Source organism: Apium graveolens, chromosome 7 (assembly GCF_009905375.1).
Source record: "Apium graveolens cultivar Ventura chromosome 7, ASM990537v1, whole genome shotgun sequence".
Classification (NCBI taxonomy): Eukaryota; Viridiplantae; Streptophyta; class Magnoliopsida; order Apiales; family Apiaceae; genus Apium; species Apium graveolens.
The window spans coordinates 270,464,310-270,484,852 of NC_133653.1; the positions used below are offsets into that span (position 1 = coordinate 270,464,310).

The 20,543-nt window shown below is 36.9% G+C and overlaps 1 protein-coding gene across 9 annotated transcripts; it reads right to left on the reverse strand.

The window, feature by feature from the left end:
• Positions 1-933: 933 nt before the first annotated feature.
• On the reverse strand, positions 934-20,040 carry LOC141671350 (uncharacterized). 9 transcript variants are annotated; one of them, XR_012555102.1, is made up of 4 exons: positions 19,759-20,040; positions 16,773-16,852; positions 16,580-16,639; positions 934-1,454 (listed from the first exon to the last, which is right to left on the reverse strand). XR_012555102.1 is itself a non-coding variant. In XM_074477557.1 (2 exons), the coding sequence occupies exons 1-2, from the start codon at positions 19,863-19,865 to the stop codon at positions 18,704-18,706; spliced, it is 846 nt and encodes a 281-aa protein (XP_074333658.1). In that variant the 5' UTR covers positions 19,866-20,040; the 3' UTR covers positions 18,532-18,703. The 9 variants fall into 9 exon arrangements, 1 of the variants encoding a protein (XP_074333658.1); XR_012555099.1 differs by having other exon boundaries at positions 16,580-16,668; XR_012555101.1 differs by lacking the exon at positions 934-1,454 and adding an exon at positions 15,247-15,896.
• Positions 20,041-20,543: the final 503 nt, after the last annotated feature.

Here is a 20,543-nt window from a genome sequence, read left to right on the forward strand (position 1 = left end):
AGCAAAACAGAGCTCAGTACATTTCAACTTGATTTTACATACAGGCATATAAACTCTAATATATCTGCAAAGCTCATAGCTCAACGGGGCCAATCTAGAAGATGATACTACATATAAGCATTCAGCGTTCTTTCAGAAAACTAAATATGGATTGATCATTATAATTTGTATAAAACACAGCTTTTTGCAATAATCAAAAATTATAAGATCTCTGTCTAAATATTGTCTCTAGTCACCTAGAAAAATAATCTAACATCCGCCTGGATAACTCAACCACTATCTCTCTATGTCAAACTTATTGTCATATGTAAATACCCAAATTTCCTCTATCCTGCATTTTAGTCCACATGAGGAAGAACATCTAGATGTACTGCATCTTACGCAGATAATATCGGTGTTAAACAACTACTAATATCATAAGAGCACACAGTTGGTAAAAAACTCTTACTCCCTCCGTCCCATTTTGAATGAGCCGGTCAAGATTACACGCTTTTTAATAAATCAATGTTTGACTTCAATTTCAACCACAGAAAAGGGAGATAGTGGATATTAAAAAAGTGTAGTATATGAATGTGTGGTTGTAGTAATCTTAATGAATGTTATAAAAGAAAGGTTCATTCTTTTTGGGACGTCCAAAAAAGGAAAGTGGTTCATATAAAATGGGACTGAGGGAGTATTAGTTAATGGCCCTGCAGAGCCTACAAGAGAGCCCAGCACATGAGAAACATAAACAAAGTTGAGCTTGTGTAGGTGACTTAACGGCAAGCCAGTACGAGATTGACAAAGGACTTCAAAAATTTATGGTAATCACAATCTTTAATAGTCCGGGATAGCTATCTATTCATCATTACATTTTTTAAATAGTCTACTCTAATTTCTTTTAATAAACTAATAGTTACAAAATAAGCAATGCAAAAGTTATGATAGAAATGTTAACCTTCAAATGAAAATGTGACAAATCATGCAGTGATTAATAATTTTAGTGAAAATAAAGAGAAACTTGTAAGAAAAAAGTATTGCAGTTGCACATCCTGCTCGGTAACACCACTTTGATTTTTTCCGGTGATTTGATTATAGAACCCAATAAACTTGCTCACAGAGTTATTAATTGCGGACCATCTATTACACAACGAAGTTGGCGTTCGATCACTTTCAAAATTTTTGTGTTCATGGTAATAGCCCCAAATTCTATTCCAGTAAGTACTTTGTGTCTGATTGTTGCCTTGAACCGGGTCCATGCTAACATTTAGCCTACCGGATAATAGTAACATATCCTCTTCGATTAGAAAGTTCGTTGATCGACCTTTTTTTTGCTTGCTTGGTGCTTGTTGGCTGCGCTCCTGGGATGAAGGGGGTGGTTGGGAGTAAAAAACGTCATCAGCTTCACTGTATACGCCATCATTGAGCAGGGAAGTAAAAGTGTGAGCCATTTTTAATTATGATGGATATGTAGCCTGCAAAACATATCACTACTCAGTGAGAGGAGCCTTTGTTATCACTAATAGCTGATAAAGGATAACAAATTTCGATATCCAATTAACTAGTACAATTCAAAAAAATATTAGATGAGTAAATCATTTATACGAACAAAAATGGTACCGGTTTATGCATATGAGCATAGCAGAGTTTTTAATTTCAAACTCAAGCAAGCTAAGGAATACATACAGTAAACAACCAAAATGATTTAGTGCAAGAATAAAGAGTAAGCTTCTGGTCACTACTATCACTAAATCACAACCAAACTTAATCCTACTTTCATCAAAATTATCACTACCACCAATATCTATCATGGTCACAAATGAAAGTAATTAATCTAATTGCATATTCATACATATGAACATGTGAAATAAAAGTTGAAGGACCCAATCAAATCACAATTTATATAATGAAAAAAGAGTAGTTCAATCTTATTCCAACCAAGCACAATATAAACACAAAAAAGAGGGGGTAATTTTGCCTGTGACTCTAATAGATCGACAAAATCATATATACATACATATGAACACTCATCATAGGGGAAGAAATTGCAATCAAGTTTTCATACCTTTTCCGTCAGATTGTATAAGAAAAAACAAGCAAGAAAGATAACTGGCTTTCACAACTTCGAATAATAAGAAAAAAGAACCCTAATTTGATAGCAAATAAATAACAAAGATGGGCGATACACAAAGATAATTAAGTGGCGGGAGGGAAAAAAAATCAGCCGGGAGAGGGAAGAAATTAGCGGGAGATGACGTGGAAATAGCTACAGATCTGTAGTGGTTTATAGAAAGTTGACGGGTAGGAAGATGTGCCTGAGGTAGTGAAGAAGATGACTAGGAAGGCAACTCATGATACAATCCTGCATTATCCTTCACACAAAATTTAGAAGGGAAAATTTCAATATATGTAGAATGACTGTTAAAAAACTGAGATACTCTTATATAAAAAACTGAGATACTCTTATATGGTACTGAGGACCAGCCATCAAGATGGCCTAACAGAGCATGTCTGAAAAAAAGTAATTTGAACTGAGCTTTCTGTATTGTGAATTTTGTGCTTCCAGATAGCTTTATGGGTAGTTGAGCTGTAGGATTGATTTGAACCAGAGAATTGTTAGGAACATCCATGAAGATGAAGTTATCTGGGTTTGATGAGGTTATCATGTTGTAATTAAATGGCAATAAGTTCTGGGTGGATTGAAAGTTATAGATTGGCTAAGAATAAAGAATGGAACAGGAAACAGGATCGATAGGTGCTTGTTGAGCTTTAAGCTTTGATACCATAATAAAGCTGAACTATCTTCTGAAGTTGTATCGTTCTTATTATATCTTCACAATCTTGTATACTGGTATAGATACAATCAATTGATAAGTTCCACCTCTCCAGTTTTTTTAGCAGGCTGTCCGACATCCAGCTAGCGTTATACATCTACAGGTGTTCTCTGTAGGAAGCCGTTGTCCGGGGAACCAAAGCTCTTTTTCAAGATGATTGAGAATTGCATTAAAGGAACAGTCAAACCTCAATCCTCGGCACCTTACCATGGTAGGAGCCTGAGGGGTACGAGTAATGTCGGTTATAATACGAATAAAGGCAACACAGACAAAGATAATCATAAGAATACTGGGCCTAGCACTAGCGTAGCACGACGTCCATCTATTATAACTGTCACAAGGTTTACTTCCCGGGGCACAAGTGTACCCGACCCCGACGTTATCTCGTGGTGGGAGATCAGGAAGAAGACAACGAGCCGAAGCCGAAACAAAACAGGAGCAGCTCACTCCTGCATAAGAACCAGAAGATTAACAAGTTTCTCTTCATGCACTTAATGGAACGCAAGGCTTTCGTAGATTCAAAGTAGAAGGTTCAAAACAAAGAGTATTCAACTCCTTCATGATACCAGTCTACTCACAATTTTCTCTCTCAGTCCCTTGTCAAACAGCTACAACTCAAATCACAAGCCAGTAAAAAATGAACATACAGCTAGCGAATGGCACCAACACTCAATGTGGAGTTAAATTGGAGAACTTAAACTACGACCTTTAACTCCGCCTTCTACGTGATTTCGTTGGGAGTTTTGAAGCTGTACCTGGTATCCAATGGTTGACTCAAGTAAACCCAGTTAGCATCAGACTTCAGGAAACATGAGTGATCAATTCATTGGCAGGGTGACAAGCTGCAATTGTGACAAGCCAGCTGCACTTCTCCTGCTTTCAAGTAGTCATAGATAAGAAGTCATCAAGCCACAAAAGGAACAAGTGTGTTTCCTGGTGCAATTAACAGCAGTAGAGGCTCAACAACTCTCTCATCATGTTCCCTCTTCTGTTCGGCAGGTGATCGATGCGTACAAGACAGTTTCCACGCCCCTAAATCCTAACCTGCTTACTAAGGAAGATCACCTTTTACCCATAATGGAGGGAAGAAGGCATGCACATATGACCCCTACAAATGCCCATATTTCTGACGCCTGGAAATTGAGAATATGGTCCGAGAAATGCTCGACATCAGTAATCCAGCATAGCCAATACCCATATGCCTCTCCTGCCCTCGTCAAGAAACGAGACAACACATGGATATCTAGGTGAATTAAATTACAGGGCTCCAAACGACATTAAAATAAAAATTAGATTTCCCACTTTGCTCACTGAAGAAATGATTGACGAATTACATAGAAGCTGTGTGTTTAGCAAGCTGGAAGTCCAAAGCAGATACCACTAAATCTTAGTCGATGAGCATGTTGTACACATAATGACATTTAAAAGACAGTTGGGCACTATAAATTCGTTGTTACACCTTTTAGGCTCACCCAACGCCCCAGCCACGTTCCAAGGAGTAATGGTCATACAAGGTCATGTCAGTCTTTTTGACAATATTTTCATATATAGCACTGACATAACCTATTATGTTCTTATCATTAACTATCTAACAATTTCTGGAGGACTAAAAAATATTATCATGTCAAAAAGTTCGAAAGGCAAAAATATAGATATTTGTTATCTCAAGATGACAACTGACAATAGAACCCAAAAAAATGTGTTAAATGGTTTCATATTGTCAGATATTACAACCCGACATATAAAATATTGAAAAAAGCTTGAACTAGGTGGTGCTCCTCCACAGCCCCTCTTCCACAACTCTACAATTCTTCTGACCAGAATATTAGCACATAACTCAGCGGGTAAATGGTGGGGGCAAAAACAAAAAGGAAATGAAATTCTGCATTAGAACACAATCCTAGCAACTTGGTCATAATAAAAACTCAATGTTGCACATCACCATCATCTTAAAAAACAAAAGAAAAAAAAAACAAAGTGCATAAAGATGAATAAATGTCACAAAGATGAATAATTCACATTTTGGACCTCAATCATGAGCATAAAGATCACAAACAATGAAAAAGCATTTTAATCTGCCTACAAGCTTAAAAACATTTTTATATTGGCACATCATCACGTTTTGCTAAAATGTTTACCGCTTTCTTCCAAAAGTAAATAGTCTCCCGCCTCAAAAACTTCAATGACTTAGAAATGAGAGTCGGATTGTGCATATTGCATAGGTTTATAAAGTGACCAATTTTGCCCAAAACTTGTGCAATCTATTAGACTCTAAAATTTCATATAAGATTTGTGGCATCTCTTTTAGAATTTTTAAAATAAGATGCATAATATTTAAAAGATAATAAGATTTTTTTGACACATTGTAAACTTAAATCTTAAACTCTAAACCTAAAATGCCTAAAGCTAAACAGGAATCCCTAAATCTATAAATACTAAGTTTTGAAGCCATAATGGGGTGAAGGAGATATATAACAATTTCTATATAATTGTCATAAGAATAACGATTGTTGGGGTTGATGGTTAAAATTTAAGATTGAATACGGATTCCATGTTAGGTAACTAATAATACGCATTTTCAGATGGGGAATCATACACTACAATACCATAATACGCATACTGATTCTGGGTATTACTTTATTTCTTCATACAGAAACGCAATTGGATCTTGGATATTGCTGGATATGCATAAATGGTCGGGATATCCACATATATACATTCCAAAACTATAGCCCTATCACTTTTTCCCCAATTCGAACTTGATACTTCACTCACACCTATGAAGGTTATACTAGTGCAGTAAGGATTGGAGTGGAGCACATCCTGAGAATCAATATATGTACGGGTGGATGTGCCATGGATAAGGTAAAAAAATTTCAGGCCTGGTTAAAACGATGCATTTGCTGTGGGGTATCGAGTATGTAATATGCATATGATGTCTGGGTAATAAAAACGTTAAAAATAATCAACCCAGCCGAGATTTGGTAATATTGTTTTGTTAGATTAAAAACTCGGTAATCTTGACACTGTTTCGCCATAATATATATAATTTTTAAATCTTAAAACCTGAAAGCCCTAAAGAAAATCTTAAACCCTGGGATCCTGAATCATATGACTATGTGGAATTTCGTATACAGCTGGGTCTGCTAAGTTGTGGTCTGAAATTCTGAGGAAAAAAGAGGAAGAGAAAAGGATTAGCTTTTAATACAACTGCCCTGAATTCGTTGGTGGAAAAGTGGTCATAAAACCGCCTTTGCAAGTTGACGTCCAGGGGAGGAAAGCTTGGGAGAAGTGTCTGGTAGAATATTTTTTTGAGAAACGTGTGGCTTTCCATGTTATGCAGTACAATGCAAAAAGAAAATGGACTAGGAGAGGCTTAATAGATGTGATCATGAATGACGACGGATTCTTCTTTTTTAAGTTTTCGAATGAGCAGGATCTGTTGGCTATTTTGGAGGACGGAGTTTGTATGGTTGAAGGTAAGCCTCTGATTTTACAGAGATGGTATCCGCAAATTGCTTTGTCAAAGGATGTGCCTAAACACATTCCGCTCTGGGTTAAAATCTATAATATGTTAGAAAATGGAAAGTTTGAGGCATATTTTATATATGTTCTTGATATTATTTCCTGAAACTAACACTTGAAGGTTGTTCCTTGACATGAGGGCTTAAACTTTCATATTTGGATCTAAGACATTTTCTTAGTGGAATCCATGAATATATTGTGACAAAGTTGCTTGTTTGAAATGGGTTATGGAGATTTTGTCCCACATTGATATTGTAAAAGAAAGATATTGAGTTTATATAGCATACTGTTGTTTACAACTACTAGCATAAGTGGAATGTTTGTGTGGCCTAAACTAGTGGGAATTCTTATATTTTTCTTTTCTATTACAAGTTTAATTATTTATATTGATTATTTAATTATTAATATAAAATATATTGAGTAAGGATTATTTTAATCATACTCTGAATATATTTTATAATATTAATATTAAGTAATCTGGATATAATATAAATAATAAGGAAAACCCATTTTGTTTACTTTTTCTGTTTTGTTACTTGGTGTACCACATCGAGTAAAATAGAAGAAGAGTAACTTGAGATGCCTATATATTGAGAGGTACACTTGAGATAAAAATGACACAAGTCTCGGTGCCTACCTCGCAAACATATATGAGTTGCATAGGTTTTTTGGGCAAACTGAGATGCGAGTCGCCGTTGATCATTGTTGGTTCTGTGGCCAGATTGATCTGTTGCTGTTTTATCCTGGAAGCGATATTGCTGCATTCCATCACAGCTTAAGTGGGGGGCAATAATCTCTTCAAGAACAGTCAAGTCCTCTTGAAGGGTTTGGCGACTCAGCTGTTGTGTTCTTCTTCTTATCAGAATTTGGAAAGCGATAAGAGATAAGTTTTCTTTACTTTCTTTGTCAATTACAGTCTTTATAGTTTGTTATTGCCTTCGTGTTTTATTTCGTTAGTTGGTTATTTGCCATGTTTCTTGTTATTATATATATAACTGCCCATTGTTGCTGTGTAGTTAGAATTATACCCAACAATCTTGAAGAGATTATCTGTGTTATATATTAATTAGCAAGATGGTTAACGAAACTGCTGATATTCCTAAAATTGTTGAGACTGGTTTTGGTTCTGGTGGTACTACTACCATTGACTGGACCACGTATCGTTTTCCCCATCCAATTGATTTATCGGGTATGCCTAATAAATTTAGTGGTGGAGCTTCTTTTTCTCTTTGGCAGAAAAAGACGAAGCTCTAGTTAACGGTTAAGGGTCTATTGTTAGTGGTACAGTATGATCTTTTAAGGGTCTATTGTTGGATCAAGAGAAAGCTGAATCTTTTAAGGTTTATGCTTTATGGGCTGAGAAGGATGGGGTGGCTAGGGCAGCTAATTTTGGCATCCTTGGAGAACACCTTGTTCGATGTTTATTCATCAGATGAAGCTGAAACACAAATTGGCAAAGTACTTAAACGTTTGAGGTCTGATAGAGGTGGTGAGTATACGAGTACCTTGTTTAATGAATTTTGCGCAAACAATGGTATAGTTCATGAGGTTACTCTACCATACACACTTGAGTCTAATGGGTGGCAGAACCAAAGAACAGAACTTTTAAAGACATGATTAACAGTATGCTAATTAATTCTGGGTCGCCTAAGTACATGTGGGGAGAGGCTCTGAATACGGCTTGCCATATTCTGAATAGAGTCCCTCTGAAACATATGGACAAGACACCATATGAATTATGGAGAAAGCGTAGGACAAGTTTGAGTTATCTTCGTGTGTGGGGGTGCCTTGCTAAGGTGCTTTTCCCTGAACACAAGAGAAAGAAACTGGGTCTGAAAACTGTTGATTGTATCTTTCTGGGCTATCTTGAAACCACAACTGCTATGAGATTTTTAGTATTAAAATCTGACATAGATGGTATTGTGGCGAATACGATAGTTGAGTTTTGTGATGCAACTTTCTTTGAGGAAGTATTCCCAATGAAGACTGGTATATCTTTGGGTAGTTCTGAGGATGATCCCACTCACACATCAAGTTCTATTCCTGATCATGTGGAAAAGATGACAAATATGGGGGTGGATCCTGGTAGTAGCTCTACTCCTAACAAAGTAGAGGAACCTAGAAGGAGTAAGCGTGCAAAGGTAGTCAAGGACTTTGGAAGTGACTTTATCACTTACAATGTCGAGGATGAGCCTTTAACTTTCCGTCAAGCCAAGGATTCTTCGGAGTCAAGGCATTGGAAAGGCGCTGTAAAGAGTGAAATTGACTCAATTGTTTCAAACGGAACATGGGAGTTAGTTGATCTCCCTCCAGGGTGTTCTACTATTGGATGTAAATGGATCTTCAAGAGGAAGCTAAACCCTGATGGCTCAATAAATAAGTACAAGGCTAGGCTAGTTGCTAAGGGCTTTAGGCAAAGGGAAGGCATTGATTATTTTGATACATATTGTCCAGTTGCCCGAATGACAACAATCAGAATGTTTATTGCATTGGCTTCTATACATTGTCTTATCATCCATCAAATGTATGTAAAGACAGCTTTTCTTCATGATGACCTTGAAGAAGAGATTTATATGGATCAGCCTGAGGGATTTGTTGCTTCTGGTAATGAGAGGAAAGTATGTAGACTAGTCAAGTCCATCTATGGCCTTAAACAAGCACCTATAGACTGACATAAAAAGTTTGATGAAACTGTTTTAGACTTCGAATTTTTTAGTTAATGAAAGTGACAAGTGTGTCTACTATAAGGTTAGAGGTAATGATTGTGTGATCGTGTGCTTGTATGTAGATGATATCTTATTGTTTGGAACCAATATTCAGATTATTAACGAGACAAAGAGTTTCTTGAAGATGCACTTTGAGATGAAGGATATGGGTGAAGCTAGTGTGATTCTTGGGATCAAGTTGACTCAGTCAACTGATGGAATAACTTTGTCACAGTCTCATTATATAGAGAAATCTATACTTAAGAAGTATGGTTATTCAAATTGTAGAATCGCTAGTACACCATATGATTCAAAAGTTGCCTTAGTCAAGAATAGTTCAGGAGTTCCTGTGTCTCAGTTAAGGTATTCTTAGATTATTGGGAGTTTACAATATCTTGCTAATGTGACTAGGCCAGATATTTCTTATTCTGTGTCTAAGTTGGCTAGATATACAAGCTGTCCAAACAAGACTCATTAGGAGGCACTGGATAGAGTTCTTAGATATCTGAAGGGAACTATTTCCCTTGGCTTGCATTACCGGAGATTTCCGGGGGTACTCGAGGGGTACAGTGATGCAAGTTGGATAGCTAAGAAATCTGGTTCCAATGGAGTGACTGGATATGTGTTTACCCTTGCGGGTGGAGCAGTGTCCTGAAAGTCTTCTAGACAGACTTTGATTATTCGGTCTACTTTTGAGGCTGAGTTGTGTGCACTTGATGCCACGGGGACGGAGACTGAATGGTTACATGGACTCATGAGTATGTTACCTGTAGTAAGCAAGTCGCTTCCTGCCATTTCTGTTCATTGTGATAGCCGTACAACTATCGACAAAGTCAGAAGTGTAAAGTATAATGCTAAAACAAAGAGACACATCCAGGTTAGACTAAAGTCTATAAGGGGTCTTGTGTCTGATAGGATTATTGCTATAGAGTTCATAGGAAATCAGGATAATATAGTTGATCCGCTGACTAAATGGATTGAGCATGTTATAGTCCTTAAGTCGAGGTTGGGGAGAACATGTTATAGTCCTAATAAATCAGGTGTTTCGGTTAATTTTTTGCCCAGGGGAGTTAGTGACCATAGCCCTGCTATTTTGGATTTGATGCAGCCTAAGTTGAAGCACAAGGGCTCATTTAAATTCAATAATTTCCTGGCTTTCCGTGATAATTTTTTGGAGCTTGTTTCAGGTATTTGGTCCAAGGAAATTGGTGGTATTAAAATGTTCCAAGTAACTCAGAAAATGCACAGACTTAAGCGAGTATTTAAAGAGGAGTCTTGGAGGCATGGGGATCTCGCTGCTAGAAGTGAAACTTTAAAAGCCCGTTTGATGGATATTCAGATCAAGTTAGACAAAAATCCGGATGATGGTGATTTGAGGGGGGCTGAGGCTACCATATCTCGAGAGTATAGAGCCAATAGACTTGAGGAGGAACGGCTGTTGAAACAAAAGGCTAAAGTTCATTGGTTGAAAGTGGGACATCTAAACACTAAATTTTTTCATAAAAGTCTTCAGGCTAGGAGACTAAAAAAATCTGTGATAAAAATTGTGGATGATAGTGGTTTTGTGTTTAAGGGGGAGGAGATGATGGCTCACTTTGTTAATTTTTATAAGAGGCTTTTGGGGAAGAGGGATTGTTGTGATAAATTTGCTGGCTTGGAGGATTTTTCTGATAGAGTGGATGCTGGTGTGGCGGCTGATATGATTAGGGAGGTCCAGGTTGAGGAAATTAAGGGGGTTATTTTTGCTATGGGGGATGATAAAGCTTCGGGGCAAGATGGGTATTCTGCGTTGTTCTATAAGAAAGCTTGGCCATTAATTGGGGATGATGTGTGTGGTGTTGTTCTTGAGTTTTTTCGCACAGGTAAATTATTGAAGGAGGTTAATGCAACTCTGATTGCGTTGATTCCCAAGACTGATCATCCTATGGTGGTGGGTGAATATAGGCCTATTGCGCTTTGTAATGTTATATATAAGTGCATCTCTAAAATTATTGCTAATCGGATCAAAGGGTGTTTGGCTGACTTGGTAGACGATCCTCAAAATGCATTTATCCTGGGCCGTAGAATTAGTGATAATATTCTGCTTACTCAGGAAATTATGAAAAACTATCATAGGCAGGTGGGTTCTCCTAGATGTGCGATTAAAGTTGATATTAAGAAAGCGTATGATAGTGTATCTTGGAAGTTTTTGATTGATGCGTTGAGGTTGTTTGGGTTTCCGGATAGAATGATAGGCTGGATTAAGGAGTGCATTTCTACGCCTTCTTACTCTGTAATTTTGAATGGCCAGATGAATGGGTTCTTTAGAGGTGAGAAAGGTTTAAAGCAAGGAGATCCGCTTTCCCCTCATCTTTTTACTCTGGTTATGCAGGTGTTCTTTTTGATGTTAAGGAGGAGGATTTCGGAGGAATGAGTCTTTAAATATCATCTGAAGTGTGCTAAACTGGGTATTACCCATTTGTCCTTTGCGGATGATTTGTTCTTGTTTAGTGACGCTGATCCCTATTCTATTCAGATTCTGAAGGAATCTTTGGATGAATTTGGGAGTTGTTCCCGTTTGTGGCCGAATAAATCCAAAAGTTACATTTTCTTTGGTAATGTGACTCAGGATGCTAAGTTGCTTGTTTGTGATATTTTGGAATTTTTTGTGGGTTCCCTGCCTCTTCGATACTTGGGAGTGCCGTTAATATCTACTAGATTATGGGTGAAGGATTGTAAGCCCTTGATTCAAAAAGTCCGAGATAAAATTGATTTGTGGGAAAACAAGTGGCTGAATTATGCGGGAAGATTGCAACTAGCCACTTCTGTTTTGTTATCTTTGCAAGTTTATTGGGGATCTATCTTTATTTTGCCGATTATGGTTACGAAGCAGATTGAAAAAAATGATCAGATCTTTTATTTGGGGAGGAAAGGGTGCTTCGAGAGGTAAAACCAAAGTGGCCTGGAAAGATGTTTGTGTGCCGAAATTATAGGGTGGGTTGGGGTTAAAATCTCTTCGCTGCTGGAATAAGGCTTTGATGTCTTACCATATTTGGAGCATCGTCTCTCATAAATGCTCGTTCTGGGTTAAGTGGGTGCATGAATTTCGAATCCGTAATAGAAGCTTTTGGGATATAAGGGAAGCTTGGGACTCGTCTTGGAGTTGGAAGAATATTTTGGAGTTGAGGGAAGAGATCAGGCCTTTTATTAGATCGTTTGTGGGAAATGGCCTCAATATTAATGTCTGGTTTGATATTTGGGCCCTGGACAAGCCTCTGGCTTCTTTCTGTAGTAGGAGGGATATTGTAGAAATGGGGTTGAGTATAAGGGCGAAGCCTGCTGATTTTGTGAATGATGGTCGGGTGGTGTGGCCTCCTGATCTTGTTCTTCTTATTCCTCAATTGAATATGGTGTCTCCAATAATTTCACAGGGCCCGATCGAGGAGTCTGGCTTGCTCGTTCTGGGAAAGAGACTCAATTTTCTGTGCATCAAGCTTGGGAGGATCTAAGGGAGCGTGCAAATAAAGTTATATGGTGGAATTTGATTTGGTTTCAGAAGAGTATTCCTAAACATTGTTTTACGCTTTGGTTAGCGGTCAGGGGAAAATTTCTTACTCAGGATAGACTCCAGAGTTGGCAATGACATGGGAATTTGGCTTGTAGTTTTTGTGATGGGCCTCCAGACTCTATTAGTCACTTATTCTTTGAATGTGATTTTTGTCGTGGGGTTTTAGAGGAGTTTCAAAGGAGAGGATATCTTCTGCAGTTCCAAGGGAGGTGGGAGAATTTCATTAAGGATGCAGCAGTGTGTTGGACAGGTAAATCGATTAAAGTGCTAATTAATAAATTGGTTCTAGCAGCGACGGTGTTCCATTTGTGGCAGGAGAGGAATAGGAGAATTTTTCAGAGCAAGCGGAAACAGAGATGGCAGATTATAGGTGTTGTGGTAGATGATGTGAGGAAAAAACTCGAAGGCATCACTGTGATTAATAACTCAAGGGTTCGTTTGGAGCTTTTGAGGTGGGATATTAATTTAGAGCAACCTTCAATCCAAACTTAATTAATGGAGAGGTGCTTTTCTTTGTGGGAAAGTTTAGAGCAGGGGATATTTTTGAGTGCTGTTTTTTCAGGATGTGACTTGATGCATTATTGTGTTGGTCTGAGGAGGGTGATTTTATTTGAAAATATCTTTCTTAGTAATTTAAGGAAGGGTGTTATAATTTTGAGGTGGCCTTTTAGAAGTGGTCAGAGTTTTTTTGTCAGATTTAGGGGCTGGAAATTTGATGTCTGGCAAGCTTGTCGTAGTTAGTTGGTTCTTATGGGTGGGGTTGTTTATTATTCGAGGAATAGTAATTTTGATAGGCCTCTATGGTCTGCTGAGATCAGAAGTTGTTATGCTGCTGTGTTCGGGTTCGTGTAATGGGGTGTGTGTGTGGTGTGGGGGTGTGTGTGTGGATATGTGTGTGAGTGTGTGTGTGAGTGTGAGTGTGTGTGTGAGTTTTTCTGGGTTGGGGTTTTTCTAGCTCGGGGTTTTTGTGAGGGGAGTTCTTGGGTTGGTTTTGGTGAATGTCGCAGGGGTAGGTGCTGGGTTTTCTGGGTTGGGTCTAGTATTTTCGAGATGGGTTCAGGGGCTGGGGTGCTGACTTTTAGGTGTAATAGGAGTATTTGGTTCTGTAAAATTTGCTGGTATGGGTCTGTGTGCGAGTGCATTTGCAGAACAGGTCATGAGGTGGTGTTGGGTGCGAGTGGGAATCTGGGTAAGGGTTGTGGTTTTAGGGTGGCGTTGAGGTTAGAGGAGGTAGGTAGTAGGGTTGGTGGAGTGTTACAGATTGATGTCATTATTCTGCATCAAGGTCGATTTCTGGTCTGGGTGTTTTTTGGTGAGATGGTGACATTCTTTACGTCTGTGCTCTCCTGCAGTTCAGGAGGTGTCTGCGACTTCCCTCAAGCTGGATTGCTGCTTGGATTTCGGTTTTTGTCAGGTGATCTTTTTGGTCAGGATTTTTCAGAGATTTTAATCTGCGATAAAGGGAACATTTCTGGCTGGGTTTGTCTGTTGCTAGTGCTGCTTTGGTTTTTGCTGGGGTGCAGAGTGTTACAAGCTTGGAGGAGCAGGAAAAATTTTCTGGAAGTTATTGTCTTTATGCAAGCTAAGGTTCGAGCTGACTGGTTTTTGCAGGATTGGTTGTTGTCCTGATTAAGGGCTGCTCTTTTGTTGGGCTGCAGATTTGGACTGTGACTTTGTTTTGTATCAATTGGAAAGATGATCCCTTGTTCTTTTGGTCCTTTGGGGCTGGTTCATTGGACTTTTATTGGCAGGGCTTTTTTAGTTTGATCTTAGTTTGTTGGGCCTTGGTTTTGGTTTTTGTTAGGCTTTGTAATGTTTTTAGTTTTCTTTTTCCTTATTGTTTTTCTCTTGAAGATATGTTTCAAGAGTTAAACTCTAAAGGACTTCCCTTTGTATATTCTTTCTCCTTTTAATATATTTTACTAGGCTGAGACCTCATTTACCCAAAAAAAAACTTGGCTATAAATTTTGTAAAAGTCAAAAATCACACAATGATGATATGGAACCTAGATGAACTTCATGCTCTTCTTTTGAAAAAATGTTTGAATTGCAAAGAACTCTGAAAATTGCAAGCGAGCGAAGATAGATAGCAAAGTACTCCAGAAGAATAATGAAGTCGATGTGCTCAACCTCAATAATATCATAAACCACCTTTTCTTGAAGACTTGAACTGAAAATTACTCCACATGAGGTTTTGCATCAGAAACATCTTAATTAACATTTTCCATGCAACTCAAAAATTTTGACACTATTACATCATCCTCATTCAATGGCTTATCCATATATGTATCTTCAACGTACTCGAACTTCTATTTCCCCTTTGATTATTTTCTCATTTTCCAAATGTACAAGATGTTTAACCTCAGATGTCTGTAACTTTTGTCTGCAAATTTGCACCTTTCTTTGCTCAACTCAATTTCGTACCTCTTTTCCACTGTTTTAAGTTTATTATATTGATTATTTAACTCCTTCACCATAAGTTTATATCGAAGTAACCAACGGTCACGATGACAAACATAGACTTCGTAATAGATCATGTTCACGATCAAGACAATATATATTATCTTCCACAATTTTTAATTTGCTGTTTAATGTGCCACATGTCTTAAAACATAAAACAAATGCAAATTCACTGAAGTTTAGGGGCTGAGCAATAAGTATTTTGAAGTTTAGGGGCTGATCTTACTATTCTGCAAAGTTCAGGGGCTGTTGTGCAGTTTTTACAACTTCACGGAATGGATTAATCTTTCTGTAAAATCTCGGAGTACTAAACTGCAGTTTATGAATAATGTATATAGCAGTGGGTTTCCAGGTGACAAAACGTTGGAGTTTTGATGGGCTGGGTTTTGTGGTAATGATTGGGCTGTTAAATTACCGGGCATCTAATACATATGAGTTATTAGGTTATAAACACATAATCAGAAGATATACATACACGAAAAATATGTCTAGTACTAGCCTCGCAAAACAGAAACTAATAATGAAGCTCCAGTTGAAAGGTCAGCCGATATAATTTTGTTCACTTCCCCAATCTGTGTCTTCTCATCTTGTTGATGATTAAACTCCAACCAGTTGTGATGATTTGCAATTTGTGGTGCTGGATTGATATGCAATTAGGATTTCTGATTTGGGCATTAGGGTTTGTATTCGCATCAGATTGGGTATGTGATTAGGGTTCAAAATTTGGGAATTTAGGGTTATGATTGGTTTATTATGACCATGCTCTGGTGGCTTTTCTGGTGGGATTTGATAGTTTGAAATTGGGAAGGGGGGTGGTAGAGAGATGGCATCGGTGTGAAAATCCAGCTATTTGATGAAACAATGAAGTATTAAACAAAAACGGTAATAAGATAATAAGCAATGAATTATACGATTATGAAAATAAATAATCAATATAATCCCAAGAAAAATGTATAATCAAAGGTTAATAAAAATGTGGGGGATTACATCACTTATATAGACTATAAAACCTTAGTATTAAACCAAATGCATTAAGAGCCATGAACAATTGGGCCTTATTATAAATAAATTACTTATTTAATAAACTCCTAACCCCACCCATTAAACAAAGAGAGAAATACATCATGTATCTTTACACTAACTAAATACAATATAAACTTATTCATAACATATAAATCAATTCTTTATTTCCGTTCCTCATCACTAGAAAGCATATAAAACTATCCTAGCAGTTGTTATTACATGGTCACAACCAACATAAATAGCACTGGCATTAAGAGCATCATCAAGTAGGTAAATTTTTACTTCATGAATTCATCTTGGAACCTGGACTATCATGTAATAGCTTAAAAATATGAAGAACTAGCATGGTAGTTGTTCAAATTTTTAACAAAAGCATTCAGAACAGATAATTAAATGACTATAAAGCTCATTTACCTCTTCTTTAAAGACCGTGAAGTTTATACAATGAGCTACATATTATATAACATAAACATAAAATATTGCAAGTACACCAAGACCAAACTTACTTAGTCATGTCTTTGTCTTGTATAGCCAGAAACTGCCTAGCAACATCTATTAACAGCAGCCTGGGCCATCAGAACACTTGAATGAAGCTCTAGATACAGTAATGCAAAGTTATGTGTCATGGGCAACTATCGCTACAAACAGCTGAATGCCTTAAGTTGAAGTAACCTCTAATATATTAGCAGCCACTAGTACCTCAAACAAAGCAGGGGCAGTAGTGACTGATAAGGTGTCGCTGTACATAAATTTTAGGAGCTTCAGTTGGGCAGCTTCTTCTGCTCCATTCAAATGAGAAAAGGAAGTCATGGGATGATATAGAATGAACAAATGACTCTTGTAAAAAGATACAGAGCAGCAATGTAAATCATGTGACAGAAAAGATGCTCATCCAGGTCATATAATAACATGTCCATCAAAATAATTTAAAGAGATCCAACTACTGGTGGCGCGCATAATTAACATAAGCTTCCAATAGACCAGTGCTATACTTTTAAATTATGAACTAAGTCCTTACATGTGGGAAACTGAAACCACAAACCTTATTTAAGATAGTAATTTGTAATATACATATCACTGCTTGGACTCTGGTTAATATCACATAACCAATAGCCCAGAGTATCTTGTATAAACATTAAAAGTTAAACATGTATCTTCAGAAATAAAATACAGTATAGAATACCCTCAATTCAGTTCAAATGTTGAATAAAACACATGTTGAACCAATAGCCGCGAGTAGACGGTATTCATATTATTAATTGAACATATGCCTGGGAATTAAATGTTTATTTCAGATTCACGACAGAAAATTACACGACGACTAGCATATATCAAAATAAATCACAACAAAATATCTAAACTACATCGCCAATTACATTTTGCTACTACATGAATATACAATTTAAAAAAAAAGCTAAAGAAAAACAAATAACAGAGCAAAGCAAAATACTGTTTAGTACCTCAATGTATTACAATCCAAATCAAAGCTAAATATGTAGTGAACTTGAAGTAATAATTCATAAATATCAACAGTTACGATCAATTATGAAAGATGCACTATAGTTACAATTATAACTACCGATTTATACATATAATGACGTTTATTTGAAAATTAAAATAGAATTTCAGGAATAGTCCTGCACTGTATTAGTGTATTGTAATGGTAGTTTTAATAAGGGTAGTAGTATCATTTCCTTTCCAGAAGTTAGTTACAGGAGTTGGAGCCTATAAATAGTGTTGTGCATCTTGTAGTTGAGATTATGCATTACAAATATATGAAAAATGGAACTTGTTCCACAATTCTCTCTCTCCTTTCTCTAGGGTTTCTCTCTCTAGATATCTCTCTTCTTCTTCTTCTTCAAGTTTCTATCTGATTATATCTCTCTCTACAAGTCCGACTCTATCCCTCTATTGCTGCCTCTAATCTACTGTTTCTCTCTGTTTCTTTGCTCTATCTACCTGTATATTTCTCTAAAACCACAAAAACTACAAAAATACATTGAAACTACCTCAAGAACCACTGATTTCTGACAAATTAAGGCTTAATGACCTTTTAAGCCTTAAGGTTTGCACCAATATACTTATCAGCCCCACTAGTTCAAAATCGTTCCTTTTTGAACCTGAGAACGTCTTTTTACCCTTGGACCGGGAAAAAAACGGTGTAAACCAGCCGGTCCAAGGGTAAAAAGATACATTTTCAGTACTTCAGAGGAAGGTACGGTTTTGAAGTACATGGTTAATGGATATATTGGTGTAAACCTTAAGGCTCAAAAGGTTATTAAGCCACAAATTAATTTCATGAATAGTAGTGCATTATTATTGTAATGGTAGAAATGAAATGCAACATCTTGGATTATTTTCTCTGCAATAATCTACTTAATATAAGTGCACTACTATTCCTGACACTGATTAACGGTGGCTCACACGCATATTATTATTCAGAATAAAATGGAACATCTTTGATAAAGTAATATTAAATTAATTAGCAAAAGCAATAGAACACTACAAATGCATTAAGACAAATCTGAAATTAAGAAGTTGAATAGATTATCAAAGCATTACAACACTGCAACAGTTCTCCAGCTTAAGCCAAACAATTCTGTCCAACCAGAAGAAATTTCAAACTGAGACTAGAGCAGTGGTCCAAGATCTCTTCCTAGGCATAATAAACCACTGCATTCGTTGTTATTAATATTCTCCTCCCTCTGGATGGGTTCCATTCCATCAAGACAAACAAGGCTCTCGACATGGTAATAGGTTTCATCCCAGCGTGGCCTTAAAGCATCCATTCCAATAGTGTGGCAAAGGCTATCAGTTTGGAGGTTATATAAGAAAGAGCGCCTACGATCATCATAGTTCCATCCAACAACTATAATCTTACCGGCATCCTGAAAACACCGAAGTATGCACATATTTGTACTTTGCAAACTAGTTGGAGCAGAAGTACATAAATTAATCCAATTAGCACCATGGCTCTTTTCATCCAGGGCATAAACACGAAACATTTTTGGGTTTGAATTCTCATAAATTAGGACAGCAAGTGAATCCATGAAATTAAAAGGATGCACAGTAGTGTTCTCATTGGTGACAATCTGTGGATACGAAATCTCCTTATACAAGCCAGTGTGAGGATCAACTGTGGCAATAACATTACTTTGAAATTCACAATACGGATAATAAAAATCCTGGTAATTCCTCGACCAGTATGGGATACCCTTGACAATAACACTACAATTAGGTTGGGTGGTAAAATACGGAAAGGGAGAAGAGGTAGCAGCGTCTAACCAAGAATCCTGGTTAACAGAGTACATCTCAATGCGAGAGGAGGGCTCATCAGCATCGGTTACAACAGAAACAAGCCTAATGATCCTGTAATCATCAGTCAAGTAATCAAAAGCTAAACCAACCGACGAATAATCATGATCCATTTTTTTATGGGGGAGAAGGGGAATTGGTTTCCAGCGATTAATCGCAGGATTCCATAAAGCGAGGAAACGAGTAATCGATTTACAGAACGAGGAAACACAGACAATGCCGTTAATTGAACCCGCAACAACCAATTCTTTGAAAAAGTCAGGAAAGTTATTACGTAAATAAAAATAATCAAGTCTCCGAGCGGCAATTGAATTGATATCGACAAGTGTGTGGGGGTGGTGATTGAGGCGAAACAAAGATAGAGACTTACGACGCAAGCGCTGGCAAAAAGCAATCAAGAGGAAGCTGGTGGCGTTGTTTTTGTTGCGTTCGAAGTGTTTTGACGCAAATTGGGGGTGCGTGATGAGAGCGCTCCATGACTTGCAAACGCGCCTTATATCCCACACGTACCCTGCTGGTATTTTCATCAGTATCTCCTCTATCATCTCCTCCGGCAGAACCATCGTAGATTTACGAATTGATTTCATTGAGACCTCATATTCAAACCTTTTAACTGGGCTATGCTTCAATTATTTATAGACATCTTGTTCTTTTCTCCTTATCCTATTAGGTCTGCGTTTGTTTGATAAGAATATATTTTGCATAAAATTATTTTTTCATGATTTTTCAATCTCGTTTGGATTTTGAAAATGTTTATTTGATTTTCTGAGAAAAATATTTTACTAAAAAATTTTAATTAGAAAAGTGATTACTTTCAGTAAAATGACTTTTTCTTTTAAGAACGGAAAAATATTTTTTAAACTGAATATTTTTACACCACTTTTTGTAATATTTTCATATAAAAATATAAAATTCTGAAAATTTTGTTCCTAAAAATATAAGAATTTTCGAAAGATTCTTTCCCATAAAAATTCTAAGAACTTTTTTTCAGAAATATTTCGGACAATCAACTTTTTTTGTAAAATATATTTTCTAGGCTACATTTTCCTAGAAAATATCTTCTAGGAAAAATATTTCTACAAAAATATTTTTTAAAAATGAGTTATTTTCTGGAAAAGAAACGGAACTTAGGATTCTATAAGTTTTCTCCGGTAA